The 16,554-nt window shown below is 42.1% G+C and overlaps 1 protein-coding gene across 1 annotated transcript in view; it reads left to right on the top strand.

Moving 5' to 3' along the window:
* The window catches only part of LOC128822735 (kinesin-like protein KIF2A), a 229,650-nt gene that overhangs the window by 118,048 nt on the left and 95,048 nt on the right, over positions 1-16,554 (top strand). Inside the window, 1 exon segment of the mRNA XM_054004546.1 lies at positions 12,250-12,360. Coding sequence (XP_053860521.1) covers positions 12,250-12,360 — 111 coding nt within the window.

The raw sequence follows: 16,554 nt of genomic DNA, 5'->3' as shown, positions 1-16,554 counted from the left end.
ATCACTGACTCGATTCTTTCTGGAGTACCATGTCACCATAAGACTTCCTTTCCAAGGCCCAGGATACCGTTCCAGGCAGTGCCATGGGGCACAGGGTGTGTTTCCAGCTGTCCGTCCGGTGGTTGTTTCCACCACTGTAAGCACAGAGTGCTTGCTGTTACGGGTTTGGGGGAGTGTGATATGGTCAATCTGCCAAGCCTCCCCATACTTATATTTCAGCCATTGTCCCCCATACCACAAAGGGTTTACCTGCTTGGCCCTGCTTAATTGCAGCACATTTCACATTCCAGGATAACCTGCGCGATAGTGTCCATGGTTAAGTCCACCCCTCAATCACGAGCCCACCTAGATATTGCATCTCTTCCTTGATGTCCCAAGGTGTCATGGACCCAGTAAGCCAGAAATAATTCACCCTTATGTTGCCAATCCAAATCCACCTGACCCACTTCAATTCTAGCAGCCTGATTCACCTGCTGGTTATTCTGATGTTATTCAGTGGCCCAACTCTTGGGTTCACAAGCATCCACATGATGTTTATCTCTGAACTGCCAGTTTATCTGCTTTCATTGCTGCAACCACTCCCACAGGGCATTTGCCACTAGCCATGAATCAGTATAAAGTATTGGCCATTTATCTCGTTCAGCAATGTCTAAGGCCAACTGGATGGCTTTCACCTCTTCAAACTGACTCAATTCACCTTCTCCTTCAGCAGTTTTTGTGACTTGTAATAGGGGACTCCATACAGCTGCTTTCCATCTCCAATACTTTCCCACAAAACAGCAGGACCCATCAGTAAACAAGTCATATTACTTCTCATGTTCTGGGACTTCATTATACAGTGGGGTCTCTTCAGCACATCACCTTCTCCTCTAGTGACATTCTGAAATCTTTGCCTTCTGGCCAGTTCATGATCATTTCCAAGATTCCTAGATGACTGGGGTTTCCTATCAGAGCTCATCGTGTGATCAGTGTGACCCACTTACTCCATGTAGCATCTGTTTCATGATGTGCAGAGGAGACCCTGCCTTTGAACATCCAACCCAACACTGGTAACCAGGGTGCCAGGAGGAACTGGGCTTCAGTGCCAATCACCTCAGAAGCAACTTGAACCCCTTCATAAGCTGCCAGTATGTCCTTTTCAGTTGAAGTATAGCAGACTTCTGATTCTCTGGATGTCCGACTCCAAAAACCTAGAGGTCGACCTCAAGTCTCCCCTGGTGCTTTCTGCCAGAGATTCCAGGTAGGACCATTCTCCCCAGCTGCAGTATAGAGCACATTTTTTACATCTTGCTCTATTTGGACTGGCTCAAGGGCTGCAGCATGAACTGTCTCCTGTTTGATTTGTTTAAAAGCTTGTTGTTGCTAAGGACCTCATTTGAAATAATTTTTCTTCCAGGTCACTTCATAGCAAGTGCTGACAATCAGACTGTAATTTTGAATGTGCATTCCCCAGAATCCCACAACACCTAAGAAAGTTTGTTTCTTTCTTACTAGTTGGTGGAGACATTGCTACTGACAACATTTATCTTGTCATTTTATTCCTAAAACCTGAATCTCCTGTGCAGGTCCATTGACCTTACTTTGTTTAATAGTAAAACCATCCTTCAGAAGGATTTGAACTATTTTCTTCCCTCTCAGAACTTCTGCTATATTGCCCCACACAGTGTTATCATCAATATATTGCAGGAGTTCTGGAGCTTCAGTACAGTCTGGATCAGTTCATGGCAGATGGTTAGACTGTTTCCACCAGTTGATTCCAGGTGTACTGGATGCCCCTCCAAGTCAAAGCAAACTGTGGCCTGTACTCTGTTGCCAGAGGGATTGAGAAAAACACATTAACGTTATCAATTGTGGCAGTGCTGGGCTGCCTTTGACTCCAGTTCCTATTGAAGTTCCAACATGTTCAGTATGGCAGCACTCAGTGATAGTGTGACTTCATTCAGTCCACGACAATCTACTGTTAATCTCCATTCTCTGTTAGCCTTTCACACTGGCCATATGGGGCTATTAAAGGGTGAGTGGGTCCTGCTGATCGCTCCTTGGCTCTCCAATTGACAAATCAGTTTATGGATTGAAATCAGGGAGTCTCGGTTGGTGCAATATTGCTGGTGGTGCACTATTGTGGTAGCAATTGGCAACTGCTGTTCTTCAACTTTCAGCAACCCCACAGCAGAAGGGTCCTCCAAGAGACCAGGCAAGGTAGACAACTGTTTAACTTCCTCCGTCTTCAAGACAGCTATATCAAAAGCCCACCCTTGAAATAACCTCTCCTGAGATAGTCTGTGGCAAGGATGCAGAGAGCCTCTGGGCCAGTCTCAATTGAGTGTTTTTACCACTCATTCCCAGTCAGGCTAAGATCAGCCTCCAGTACAGTCAGTTCTTGGAATCCCCCTGTCACTCCAGAAATACAGATGGATTCTGCCCCTGTATAGCCTGATGGCATTAGAGTACACTGTGCACCAGTGTCTACGAAAGCCTTGTACTCCTGTGGGGCTGCTGTGCCAGACCACCAGATTCACATTATCCAGTAAACCTGGTTAGCCCTTTCTTCCACCTGGCTGGAGGCAGGGTCCTTCTAGTCCTGGTCATAGGATTCTCCACTTGTAGAAATGGATTAGAATTCCGTTCCATAGAATCAGAAGTAAAATCAGCCCTTCTATTCTGCCTGGGAAACTGCCACTGGAGACTGGAACAGTAACTTTCCTGGAAGAACCCCCATTTCTGATTGTTTTTCCCTGCAATTCATATACCTGTGCCTCTAGGGTCAAGGTAGGTTTTCCATCCCACTTCCTCATGTCCTTTCCTTGGTCCTGCAAGTAAAACCACAGGGTACCCTGTAGTGTGTATTTTCTATATCCTCCCTTTTGAGAAAAAGAACTCTTACTGTTAATAGCTGAGATGCAGGTCCACACAGGTGGGGAGTAGGACCTCTTTTTGTTGATGAAACTCCTAGAACAATTTTTTATATGTCTGGGAGAGTTTTTCCACAGCCACAAGGGAGTAGCCTCAGTGCCTGTCGCTGGAGTTGGAGTAGCTGTTGGGCCTGTCGTTTTGTTGTCAGATCCAGAGACTTTCTTTTTTCCCTGAGGGTACTGAGCAGTGTTGAACAGGGCTTGATAGGCCTGGGCCAGGTTCCAGCATGTTGCAATGATTTGTGTCTCTCTGGAATTACTAAGGTGACAGCATACTTTTTCCAAATCTTTTACTAGTTTTTCCATATTCTGCACTTGTTTAGGGGTGAGGTTCAAAAACATTGGAGGTGCCCACTGTCCTAGGCACTTGCCCATACTATCCCACACACCCTGCTGCTCATAACTATACAGCCTTGAGGCAGATCTCTAGGTGATGTTCTTAAATAGATGTTTAAACAAAACCTGAACCACATCCAACAACATGCTGGTTCCTAGCAAAAGGGCCAGGTTGGTTTCAAGATTGTTCAAAGGATATTAAAAATCTTTAAAATTCCTGAGTGCTAGTAGTAATCAAGGAAGGAAGGAAGGAAGGAAGGAAGGAAGGAAGGAAGGAAGGAATTCTCCTCCATAGGTTGGCTCTTCAAGGAGAAAAGACAAAAGGTGTAATTATTCAAAGGTCCCAATAGATGACTCCTGAAGTACAGAGGTGACTGCAGTGCTGAGTACACATACCAGCTATGCTATCCTATCATAAGCCAATACTGCAAAGTGCAACAAAATGATAACTTTAGCCCAAGCCCCATGGAGGATAAACATCACCACAGGGAACACATGCAGGAAGTAAGGTATTTCATACCACAACCCTGAGAACAAGTGCAACAATTCTGAAAGCAAATAAATCAACATTGTAACCGGTGGCAATTAAACCAGAACAATGAATGCCCATAACAAATTTGTTTTAACACACGCTGGTCAGATCTGTCATTATCTTAACTCTTTGTACCCCATGTTGGGCACCAAAAGCAACTGCTGTGGTTTAACTCCAGTTGGCAACTAAGAACCATGCAGCTGTTCGCTCATTCCCCACTTCCCATCCAGTGGGATGGGGAGAAGAATCAGGAAAATAAAGTAAAACTTGTGAGTTGAGATAAAAACAGCTTAATAATTGAAACAAAGTAAAAAATACTACTACTGCTACTAATAATACTAATGAAAAGGGGAGAGATAGAGAATAATGAAACCCAAAAATGACAAGTAATGCACAATACAATTGCTCACCACCTGCTGACTGAGGTTCAACCTGTCCCCAAGCAGTGATCGGCCTCCCCCCTTCCAGGTAACTCCCAGTTTATATACTGGGAATGACACTGTATGGTATGGAATATTCTTTGGTCAGTTCAGATTAGCTGTCCCAGCTGTGCTCCCTCCCAGCTTCCCTGGCAGCACATGAGACACTGAAAGGCCCTTGACTCAGTGTGTTATCAGCACTATTCTTATACTGAATCCGAAACACAGCACTATGCCAGCTACTAGGAACAAAATTAATTATATCTCAAATGAAACCAGAACACCATTATGACAGATTTATTTACCACTGTTAATTAATTAACTGAAGAAGAAAACAACACAACAGTACTACATCCAGAAAGAATTAACAAATAAACTATAATAACCCTTTGTCCTGGTTTAGGGCAAATTTTGGAGGAAACCTCCGAATGGGGTCCCTCTAAAAAGCAAATTCAAGTGGCCCCTCCCCCAGCCAGTTTGGGAAAAGATTTCCTTGGAGAAAAGTGGAAAAAACCCCTTTTTATTTAACAGGCAAAGCACTCCCTAGCACAAAGAAATGAACAACACCAGATGACAAAACTCTTTCACCTCTCTGAAGACATGACAAATTCAGAAAGTCTCTCCTGGGAGTGGTTGCTCTCTTATCGGTCCCTCCAGCGCTGGGAATGGCTGCTGCAGGCCACAAAGTGCAAACTCTCAGTGTTTTCCAGGTCCCAGTCCGGAGCAGGTTCAAATGGTTCCAAGAAAAGGGAAAGAAAGACAGTCCAGGGAAAAATTCGGACTGCCTAGCTCAGCTAACTAACAAGCAAAAAGCAAAAGCAAGCAGAAGCAGGAGCAAGAGCAAAGAGCAAGAGCAAAGGCGAAAGCAAAAGCAGCACTATGTACTGCGCCGTTTGTGTCCAGCAGACCGTGGGGGAGTGAGAAGGCTGATAACAAAACAAAACTTTGCTTTTCAGAGCCAGTCTTGAAGGCACAGAACATAATATCCAGCATAAACAGAACAGACAACTGGGGATACAAGCATCATAACATCACCCTAGGACAGTCCCGGGTCCTGGTGGGCCACAGGTGTGAGCTCCCAGTGGTTTTCTGGGTTTCCAGTCCAGAGCAGGTTTGAACAGTTCCAAGAAAAGGAAAAGCCACAGTCTGGGGAACTTGTCTGCCTCAGCTAGCAAAAAAAACTAACTCAAAGCAAAGGAGAGCTCTTTCCCACTGTCCATACTGCAGAAAACACAGTCTGTGTGAAGGAATGGGGGGGGGGGGAGCAAGTGCTGTTTTGAAAACAAACTGCACCCCTCTTTTTTTCCCCCCATTCGTTCTCAGAACCAGTCTCAAAGGTGCAGAACAACATCCAGCATAAACAGACAATTGGGGATACAAGCATCATAAAGTAACCCCAGGGCGCCCTTAAAAGTAGGAATCCATTTATCATAGAATCATGGACTCATTTAAGTTGGAAAATACCTTTAAGATCATCAAGTCCAGTCATTAACCCAGAACTTCCAAGCCCACCACTAACCCATGTTCCCAAGTGCCACATTTACATTTCCTTTAAATCCCTCCAGGAATGATGACTCCACCCCTGCCCTGATCCCCCTGTGCCAAGGCTTGACAGTACTTTCGATGAAGTCTTTCTCTCCCAAAGAAATTTATCCCAATACTGATAGATTTTGCCTAAATGAGGATTTGAGGACTCTTGTGTCATTACAATATTTTACAGAAAAAACATCTGAAACTCTGCTCCTTTTTGAGTTTTTTGAGTGGTCTTTATAGCAAATCATCTGATACAATTGTGAGACACTGGACTATGACTCTAAACACTCGCCCTTGTGGAGGTGACAGTGGTTTGTTGAGGCCACTTTTGCATGCCCTGAGGAGGAGGTGAGTTTTTCATTGTGCAATGACAAACCTCTGGTCCAAATAAGGCAGAGGAGGTGAACTTATCACCACCAGAGGCTACAAACTGGGCTTTGAGGCTGATAAGAAGGAGAGCCTGTGGAGACAGGATGGTGCTTTTTATCATGCCAATTTATCCTCCCTTAAACACACACACCCTCTCCAGGGAAGGTCACATTTACACATGAACCTACTGACATGAGAGGCAGCTGTCATGTCTTAGGAGGAGTCATAAACCATCAAAGACCTCCAAAGCTCCCCCAGACTCATTTCTGAGGCCTTCCACAAAAGGACTGCACATGATGAAAAGACAGTGTAAAACTACCCCCGCCCTCCCCCCGAGGAGGTGCTTGGGCATTCCCATCTGAACCTAAGCATATATTTAATCCACTGGACTTTGTATTTTGTGGGCTTTTTTCCCCCACCCCCAACAGATCAAGACCTTCGATCATCACTTTGACTAACAGCAACAATCAAGTCTTGTTGTACATCCAGGGATGGTGTTTATGTATCTTTCTACTCTTACCCTTTCTCTCTTTCTTCCATTCTTTTCCCTTATACATTTTTTCAAGAGAGTGATATATTTATGCTTTTATATTGGCATATCACTAGAGATAATGATAACCAAAACAGCAACATACTGTTGCCTAATATCAAGAGAAAAACTTGCAACAGTGTTAAAATAGTAAAATTAAAAGCAGATCTTTATTTGGAAGCTTCCAGGTGTCCCGATAATCATGGGCACACCCAGCACTGGATTTCTACAATTTTTATAAGTTGAACAAATTAGCATATGTAACTAATATTGTCCAATTAGAAGAGCACTTAGGTAATTTTTCCCCAGGTATTGCCCCATTGGAATTGGTCCAGGGTCTTCTTTACACCATTACTTCTTGTGTCTTCTCAGATTCTGGTTGGAAAACAAAATATCCTTGTCAGGCTTCTCTTCTTGAAAATAAGACTAAACAGTACTTCATGAATGTGTTAGAAGGTTAGCCTATTATTCTAAAATCTAAGAGAAAGGGTAGGAAAAATACTAGTAGCTATTTGCTTATGTAATAGAAGTCTACAGAGCTATGAATATATGAAAAATATGTAAAAGGCAAAAAGCTTTAGATACCAATACCTGCTTTCCATTGTAACCAAATTGTTATAAAATAAACCATACACATATATATTTACAAACACTGATCATTCAATGTTGTTTCACACAAATACACCCCAAGGGGTCTATTAACAAGAACCTGGGTTACCCTCGCCATTGCAGATTGATGCTGGCTAAACGCCAGTGCATTCATGAAAAATCATTCACTCATTCTCCTCGGCTATAGTTGAGAAGAGGAGAGGGAAAAAAAAAGAAATTAAAAGGCTCATGGGGTGAGATAAGGATTAGGAGAAAACACTCTAAGGGCAAAACAGGCTTAAAACTTGAAAGACAGAAAGAAAAATTTATTAACAGAATTTAAAAAGAGGATAATGAGAACTAAAATAAACCTTTAGAACACTTCCCCGCCTTCTTTCCTTCCTACCGACAGCGCAGGGAGACAAAACATAGGGTTTTTAGTCAATATGTCACTTCTAAAGAATCTTTCTTCAATTCACTTAGGGAGAGGAGTTTCTTTTGCTATGCCATGGGGTCTTTCTTACAGGAAAGAGTTTTCTGTGAACTTTTCCAACCTGGTTTTAATTTTCACAAGTAGCAGTCCTGCCCAAACCTGCTGCAACATGAGTCCCTCTCACGGGCAAAACAGTCTTCCTACAACTGTTTTTTCTTGGGCCATTAGTTCACGGGGTACAGTTTTTAAGGATGAGATGTTCTAGTATAAAAGCAAGGGTCTTCTTCCTCTATCTCTGGAAGCAAGGGTTCTCTCTCTCTCTCTGTTTAAACCTCTCACCAGATCACAGCTTCTCAGCATCCACACACTCCAGCATGAGTACCTTGTTCTCACGGGCTGCATGTGAATTCTGCAACCCCCCTCATGCACTTCATGAATTACAGGGAAACAGTCTGTTGTATTATAGTCCTCACCACGGCTTGCAGAAGAATTTCAGCTCCTCATGTGGGGCACCAAAAAAGAAAAGCTGCCACTGCCGCCTCTGCCCCTCTGTCCGCAGCATAGCTTGCTAAAAGCAAATAAAGTTAATTGTGAGCCATGCTGAGATGGGAGTGGCCGCGTGGCGCCACATCGACTGTGCAGTCCCGGCCATGTGGCCCCTCCTGGACTGGGGTGGCAGCAGCCGCTCCTAGCCCTGGGCACTCCCGGCCTCATCGTCGGGGCTGTTTTTGGCCCCAGGATGGCCCCCTCCAGCAGCATGAACCCGGCAGCCATGTCGGGAAAGGGCCCCAGCCGCTCCGCCAGGAATGTGCCTGGTGGGCTCGCCAGGAAGGAGCTCGACTGCCCCGTCACCACTCCTCAGAGGCGAGGAAGAAAGAGAGCTTCCCATGGTTTTTCTTCTTTTAAATATGCCATTGTAGAGGCGTTACAAGCTTTCCTAATTGGCTTAGCAGTGTGCCTATTCTCAGAGCCAGCCAGTGACTGGTTTTGCCAGGCACGGAGGAAGCTTTTAGTAGCTCCTCATGGAAAATCACTTCCATGGAAGGCTTCTTCCCTCTTCACCAAAAATCAAGCCATGCAAAAAACCACCACACTCGCCTTCAGGGGTGGGTCATAACAACAAATGCTTCGTGAACACTGTCAGGCTGAGTGCTGTGACCACTTCCTTGGAGAGCCTATTCCAGTGTCCAATCATCCTCTGGGTGAAGAACCTTTTTTCTAATATCCAACCTAAACCTTCCCTGACACAACATCAGGCCATTCCCTCGGGTCCTGTCATTGGACACCAGAGAGAAGAGATCAGTGTCTGCCCTTCTTCTTCCCCTCATTAGGAAGTTGTAGACTGCAATGAGGTCCCCCTCACTCTCCTCTTTTCCAGGCTGAACAGACCAAGGGTCCTCAGCCACTTCTCATACAGCTTCCCCTCAAAGACCTTTACCACCTTTGTTGCCTTCCTTTAAATATGTGAAAAACAGAATTCACTGCTTAGAATTTTTAAAAGTTTAATAATAGTAGTATAAAAAAGGACAATACATCCAGCGTTGGGGTGGTCCTGGCCAACAGCCAAAGAACACACCGGTGTATACAGACAATGTTATCTTTATACTGTTACTACAATGCTGAGATACATGCACATTCATGTATGTCATGCATTATTCAAACATTCTTGTGAACTTTCTGATGTTTTGGGAACTCCTTTGTTTGACTTCTTCACACTCCAGATTAACTGCATGTCTTAGTTTGGAAATGGGGGTGTGTATTCTATTCCTATTGGTTAGAGATGGGGCAGTTATCTTCTGTTAATTGGGCAGTTTTCTGGGGGAGATATCTTCTGTTAATGGGACATTGAATCTCACTGCATGACTGATAAAATTACATCATCCGATTGTGAGAAGTTCCACCCAGAGGGAGGAGCCAAGCATTCCTAACTGGATATAATCAGAGAATTGGAAGACCACAGGCAGTCTTCCCCACTGGATTCCCAGAGGAAGACCAGGTCCATCTACACCACCACTGGATCTTCAGAGGAAGACTACATCCTTCTACAGGATCACTGCTTCAACAGAACCACATCTGTCACTCCAGGAGGACTGCAGCCACCATTTCAATTGGACTGCTACCAACACTCTGACCCACAGGTTGTCAGGTCATATTCTGACTCTGTCAGTGTTGTTTTGTATTACTGCATTGTTTATTTTATTTTTTATTTTCTTCCCTAATAAAGGACTGTTATTCCTGCTCCCATATCTTTGCCTGAGAGCCCCTTAATTTTAAAATTACATTTTCCATTTCAGGGGAGGCTCCTGCCTTCCTTAGCAGACATCTGTCTTTTCAAACCAAGACACTACATGAAATTCTGTGTGTCAGGTCAATATATTTTATTTCTTCTTGTGTCTCCATCCTGCTGTTTCACATCCTCTGATGAGGATTCGGTATGTCCTCCTTAAATTTAACATGGTATTCTGTAATTGTCCTGCGGTGCTCTGGTTTGTGTCACAGTTATCTTATTTTGGACAGGTTGTTCAGTGGATGGCCTTACACTGTTTTTAGTTACACAAAAGCCTTTTTTTACATCTTATGTTTTGCTAAGGTCTATAACACAGTACATTCATCACACTATTATTTCCATAAGTGATACACAGATATTATATTCATTACACTACTATTTCTATGAGAATACATGATAGATTATATTATATTAACAAGCAGCTAAAAAGAGTTATAATTTATACTATTTCTAAATTCCTTTAATCACTAACAACATGCATAAGCTAATACATAAATGCTAAAGCCAATATTATCTGGTCATTTTTTACAAACACCGTCTAATAGTTTAATATCCTTCTTATATTGTACTGCCCCAAACTGCTCACAATATTCAAGGTGAGGACTTGAAATCATTGCAGTTTTTCATATATCATTCAAGAAGACATCAAGAAAGCTATGAAATATTATTTAAATAGTAAAATGCTTTTATTATTTGCTTTATAATGCTCGAAACACATTCAGTCTAAATAGGGACATTTTTATTCTGAGCCCATTTAGTTGTTTTATGCTGTTTCACTGTTGCAATGCTTTCTTGGATTATCATCCCAGAGTTTATAGCCTGGCTTTTGGAAGAAACTGTTTCTAGGAAATTTCAGTAGGCCACAAGGATATGGATGCAGCTCAAGAATTAGCTGAACTGCTGTAGAACTATTCAGGTATTCATTCCATCTGCTAGTCTTGCTAAAAGCAAAGGTATAATATGAAAAGATTTTGATGTACAGTTGTTTGAAGAAGTTCTGTGTGTAAACATGTTAAAGCTGTACCATGAAAGCCCTGAATCTTAAGAGATGCCTGTACACAGAGTATTAAGGCAAAGCCAGAAACTTGAATTAATGATCCAAATATGACTACAGCAAAACAAATTTAAATTTGAACTTTCTTTCTGTAAGAAGCAATTTATTAGCTAATGTTAGAACTCTGAGTGGGCAGAAGTGATGTCTTGATTAGTGCGATCTTAGTTTGTGCTATTGTACTTAGTTGCTGCTGTAACTTCTATAGTAATTTCTTAATATTCTGTACAGTATTTCTCTCTGGAGCTCTTCAACCAATTACAGATATTAGTTTAGCCCCATACCATTCTTGTGACTGAAAGGGGAGGTAAATGTTATCCTTGTTCTCATGAAGAATGTTCGTAAACAGGGAGTGGCTTACAATTTCAAGCGTTTTCCAATATTGAGTACATCAATACAGAGCTTACACTTACTAGGTTTGTGACCTGTGGAAGGTTTCAGAAAATTTGGGTGTCACACTATGACACTAAATAACTCACACATGGACACCAGATGCAAAAGAGGGAAGAAAAGAACCAAAATAGAGATTTTATTTTCTGACTCCACAATATATAGGATTTCAAAAGTGACAGTGGATTGGAGGGTGAAATTACCACCTCTCCAACCACACTGGTCAAACCAACAGTCCATCAATTCTCTCCACCCACAAAGAAGAATGCAAAACAATCATTATTTACATGAACAATGTGAGAAGATTCAGTAGAAATATGTAAACATCAGAAGGCATAGAAAACATTTAGAAGAGCTTTAAAACTCTCAAAAGAACAGGGCAACATTTGGGCACCAGTGTTTTCTTCTGAGCTGTAAGGAAAGTGAGTGGTGAAGCCAGAATCAAAGCTACTGCTTTTAACTGATAGAGTTAATGTGAGTCATGGTCCACGCTGCTTGCTGGCAGAGGCTGTAGATCATTCAGGCTTTTGCAGATCATAATCAGAAATAGTTGTTAGTCTGGAGATTTAACATCAACAATTATTTTTTTGTTCTTGTTGAGTACAATATATGTAAACGTTTTAGATGAGATTCAGAAAGTACTTAGGCTCTTAAGTCCTTTTCAAGTTCCAACCTCTCTACTGAGCTTAATGAGAGATGAAAGCCTAACACTTCTTGAATTCAATTTTACATAACTTCAGCAACATAACTAAGGCATATATTTTCTGATTTTGAATTGCATTTGTATTATGCATTTTTCTTTAATGGGGATTGTATACATATGAGGTTTTACTCTGATTTTATTAAATATAAATATGTTTGTTCTTTCAGGAGTGCATTAGAGCCTTAGGCCGAAATAAACCTCATACGCCATTCAGAGCAAGTAAACTTACTCAGGTGCTAAGAGATTCATTCATAGGAGAAAACTCTCGTACCTGTATGGTAAGTTTCTTTAGTTAACTGTATGCTTTAACAATTAATTGAGATTATACATTAACTGAGACTATATTTGAAGTTAGTCTTTCAGCAGAGGCATTTCAGATAACTTTCTCTCGTCTCACTTTTTACTGACCTTTCTAATTGCTTGTTTTAGATTTCTAGCTAGACAAGCTAGAAGCACTTTAGGTTGAGGGCTTTTTGTTTGTTTTTAATAATGTCTTAATTGTAATATTGTTTTTTGAATCAGAATTTTGGAAAAGGTGATGTACACTGGAAGTATAGTGGTAAGTTATGATCTTTAAATGACAAAGGCAAATTTAAAATTGGTATCAATGGTATCAGAATACACTCTAGGCTGTTAAGGGGAGTAGTTGGGACAGATGAGATGAATAGTTGTGTACTGTATAAAAGTGCATTTGCATCAATCTGAAAAAACAGAATTCTTCTGTCAGATGGGGGAAAGAACAGATAAAAGCACAGATATCCAATGGTTATATTTGTGCATCCTTAATATTTCTCCTTATGGGAATGTAAATTCTCTGCAGTGGAGACTGACTGTTAAGCTTGTTTGCTATGGTGGGTTGATCTTGGCTGGCTTTCAGGTGCCCACCAAACCACTATATCATTCATCTCTTCAGCAGAACGGGGGGGGGGGAATAAGATGGAAGTCATGGGTCAAGATAAAGGCAGTTTAATAAAGCAAAAGCAAAGGCTGAATGTGGAAAAAAAGGAAAACCAAAGAGTTTTATTATCTATTTCCCATCAGCACACAATGTCCAGCCACGTCCTGGGAGGCAGGGCTTCAGCATGTGTAGCAGTTGCTCTGGAAGACAAATGTCATAAAAATGAATGTCCCCCTTCCTCCTCCTTTTTCTTAGCTTTTACATCTGAGCAGACATCATATGGTATGGAATATCCTTTGGGTCAGCTGGCCTGGCTATGTTCCCTCCTAGGATCTTGCCCACACCCAGCCTACAGGCCTTTGAGGGTGAGGGGGCAGAATGTTGAGACAGCACTGACGCTGTGGCAGCATTGCTCAGCAGTAGCCAAAACACTGGTGTGTTCTCAACACCTTTCCAGCTCCCAATGCAAAGCACAGCACTGGGAGGGCTGCTATGGGAGAATGAACTCCAGCTCAGCCAGACCCAATATATTTGTGTTGGTTACTTTCCACAGGCTCCTTGGAATTAGTCTAGAGGTGACAGAAATCTTCAGATCACAACACAAAAACCATGGTGTTAGGGGAGTCTAGTATTCTCTTTGGATGTTAGGTATGGTTCTAATATGAAATTGGTGGTAAAATAGCATTTTTGACTAATCTTTTTTCTTTGGTTTTTCTAATGAAAACACGGAATTGTTTTCTTTCCACTGGGACAACTTCATAAATCATATTCAAGATCAGAAAGCTAAACTGTGCATCTCTAGGCAATGTATCCTCACTGCTGAAGAAGTTCTGGAAAGGAAGTAACATTTTTGAATGTTTTGTGATGTTCTCACCATCACCTTTACCACTCCTTAAAGTGCTAACAAGCTGTCTTCATTTTGGTGAAGCTTTTTTATTTAATTATTACTCTTCTCATAGAGTTAACATAACATTTTTCCTGTTTAAATGCATGAAAATGCCATTGAGAATAATACATGATGTATGGGTGTTTAATTTTTGGTAAAGCTTCCATTCCTTCCTTTTATATTCAATATAGTTCTAAATTAGAAAAAAAAAATCTCCTCTGAAAGTGAGCGAAATTATGCTTGAATTATTTATGTTATTCACATAACTGCAGTCACTTTAAAATTAAGAATAAGAAAACTCTTTCATGATGAGACACTGCTTTCAAACTCATTCTTCCTGTTACTATTCCATGTAGTTTCTCAGTATTAGGACCACTTGTAACATTCTGGGTTTGATGTTTGCACGTAATTTTTATCCAGAATTTAATCAGCAATGTTTTCTCTTAAGACAGTGATGTAGGAAGAGTAGCACTTGTGTGGTTATGACTTACTCTGAATTACAGTTAAAAGGAAGGAGAGAAAGAAAAGAAACCTACAGTGCGTCTTTACGGTTGCTTGAATTCAGTTCTTGCATTTACAGCACTTGTTCCTGTGATAACTAGATGAATGCAGAAACAATCTGCCTGTCTAGAGATCTGACAGGTTTTTGAACAACATACATTGAATTAAGGGAGGTGTAGGAGATACCTTAGCCTGGAATTACCTCCAGTCCTCCCCAGTTCCCTGGAAAGAGGAGATTTGCACTCCAGTGGCCAAGTGGTGAGAAGAGTGGACAATGATCTGCAGCTTCTGGGTCTTCCTTTGCCTTTTTTATCAAGAAAATGCATTCAGCCTTCCAGTGTGATATTTGCATTTGGTTCTTTGGCAGAGGGCCTAGTTTTAAAGCATGTTCACATTTAGGTTTTATATGATAGACTGGCAAAATTCTACTGATTAAATATACAGGTAAAGAAAAAGGCATATCATTATAGTTTATAATAGCTAAAGTTGAATAGTATTTTATTAAATTAAAAGAGTACTTATCCTGCAGGTACACTGACTGCTTGTTTGCAGCAGAGCTAATAACTGGGGTGCTTCAAACTTCTAAAAATGAATGCAAATATAGTTTAATAATGAGTAGCTTCATTTCATGTTTCTGCAGTTGACTGTAGAGATCTCTGCTATGTTCCCTACAAGTGTTTATGTGAAGTAAATTAAAGCATAGAAGAAATTACGAGGAATAATTCTGTTGTGGTGGTTTGACCTTGGCGAGCCGCCAGGTGCCCACCAAAGTTGTTCTATCACTGCCCTCCTGAGCTGGATAAGAGAAAGAAACTATAATTAAAGGCTCATGGGTTGAGATAAGGATGGGGAGAGGTCATAGATTTTCCCGGGTTGAAAGGGACCTTAAAGAGCTGCCCAGGCAGAAAGGGACCTGGGGGTACTGGTCGACAGCCAGCTGAACATGAGCCATCAGTGTGCTCTGGCAGCCAAGAAGGCCAACGGCATCCTGGCCTGTATCAAGAGTAGTGTGGCCAGCAGGAGCAGGGAGGTCATCCTTCCCCTATACTTGGCACTGGTGAGGCTGCACCTTGAGTGCTGTGTCCAGTTTTGGGCCCCTCAGTTTAGGAAGGACGTTGAGACACTCAAGCACATCCAGAGGAGGGTAACGAGGCTGGTGAAGGGCTTAGAACACAAGCCCTATGAGGAATGACTGAGGGAGCTGGGGTTGTTTAGCCTGGAGAAAAGGAGACTCAGGGGTGACCTTATCACTCTCTACAACTTCCTGAAAGGTGGTTGTAGTCAGGTGGGGGTTGGTCTCTTTCACCAGGCAGCAACTGACAGAACCAGAGGACACAGTCTCAAGCTGTGTCAAGGGAAATATAGGTTGGATATTAGGAAGTTTTTTACAGAAAGGGTGATAAAGTTCTGGAATGGTCTGCCTGGGGAGGTGGTGGAGTCAGCATCCCTGGATGTGTTTAAGAAAAGACTGGATGTGGGACTCAGTGTCATGGTTTCGTTGAGGTGTTAGGGCATGGGTTGGACTCGATGATCTTTAAGGTCTTTTCCAACCTAGTCATTCTGTGAATTCTGTGAATTCCTGTGATCATCAAGTTCCAACCCCACTGCCATGGGCAGGAACACCTTTCACTAGACCAGGTTGCTCAGAGGTCCAGCCAACCTAGCCTTTGTCAGGAAAATTATTCCATGATGTCAGAGGTTTATGTTCAAAAAAGAGACAGAGGAGTCCTGTAATTTTATTCAAATAAAGGGAAAGGCCATGGGGCATTTTCCATGGGGCCTTTCAAATTGCTAGAGGACGCAGCCTCCTTTTTATCCTAATTTCCTGGCCGCATTTCCCTGTCTTTTCCCCCATTGGCTGAGGTACTTGAGAGGTACAGACTTCCTGCATCACCTAATACAGACCCCCTTCTAATGTGTACCTCTGCCTTTTTCTTTTTCCTTGTGTCTCTGTTCTTTTTCTCTAAATCCAGGGATTTAACACAGTCCTGAGTAACAGCCTGTGTCAATTAGTGGAATTCCTATGGAATTTATGGTTCCACCCATTGCTTCGTTCACCTCTCAGTATCTAGCCTTATCTACCAGCAGGCCCACAGTTTGTAAAGACACCTCCTTCTCATTCCTGTCAGCACTGTCTGGGGCAGCTCCAGCCCTGCAGTGTCAGCCTCCCTGCTCCCTTTCAGCCCG

The sequence above is a fragment of the Vidua macroura genome (genome assembly GCF_024509145.1).
Source record: "Vidua macroura isolate BioBank_ID:100142 chromosome W unlocalized genomic scaffold, ASM2450914v1 whyW_random_scaffold_38, whole genome shotgun sequence".
Lineage (NCBI taxonomy): Eukaryota > Metazoa > Chordata > Aves > Passeriformes > Viduidae > Vidua > Vidua macroura.
The sequence above is the reverse complement of the archived record's forward strand: the minus strand, read 5'-3'. Positions and strand labels throughout refer to the sequence as shown.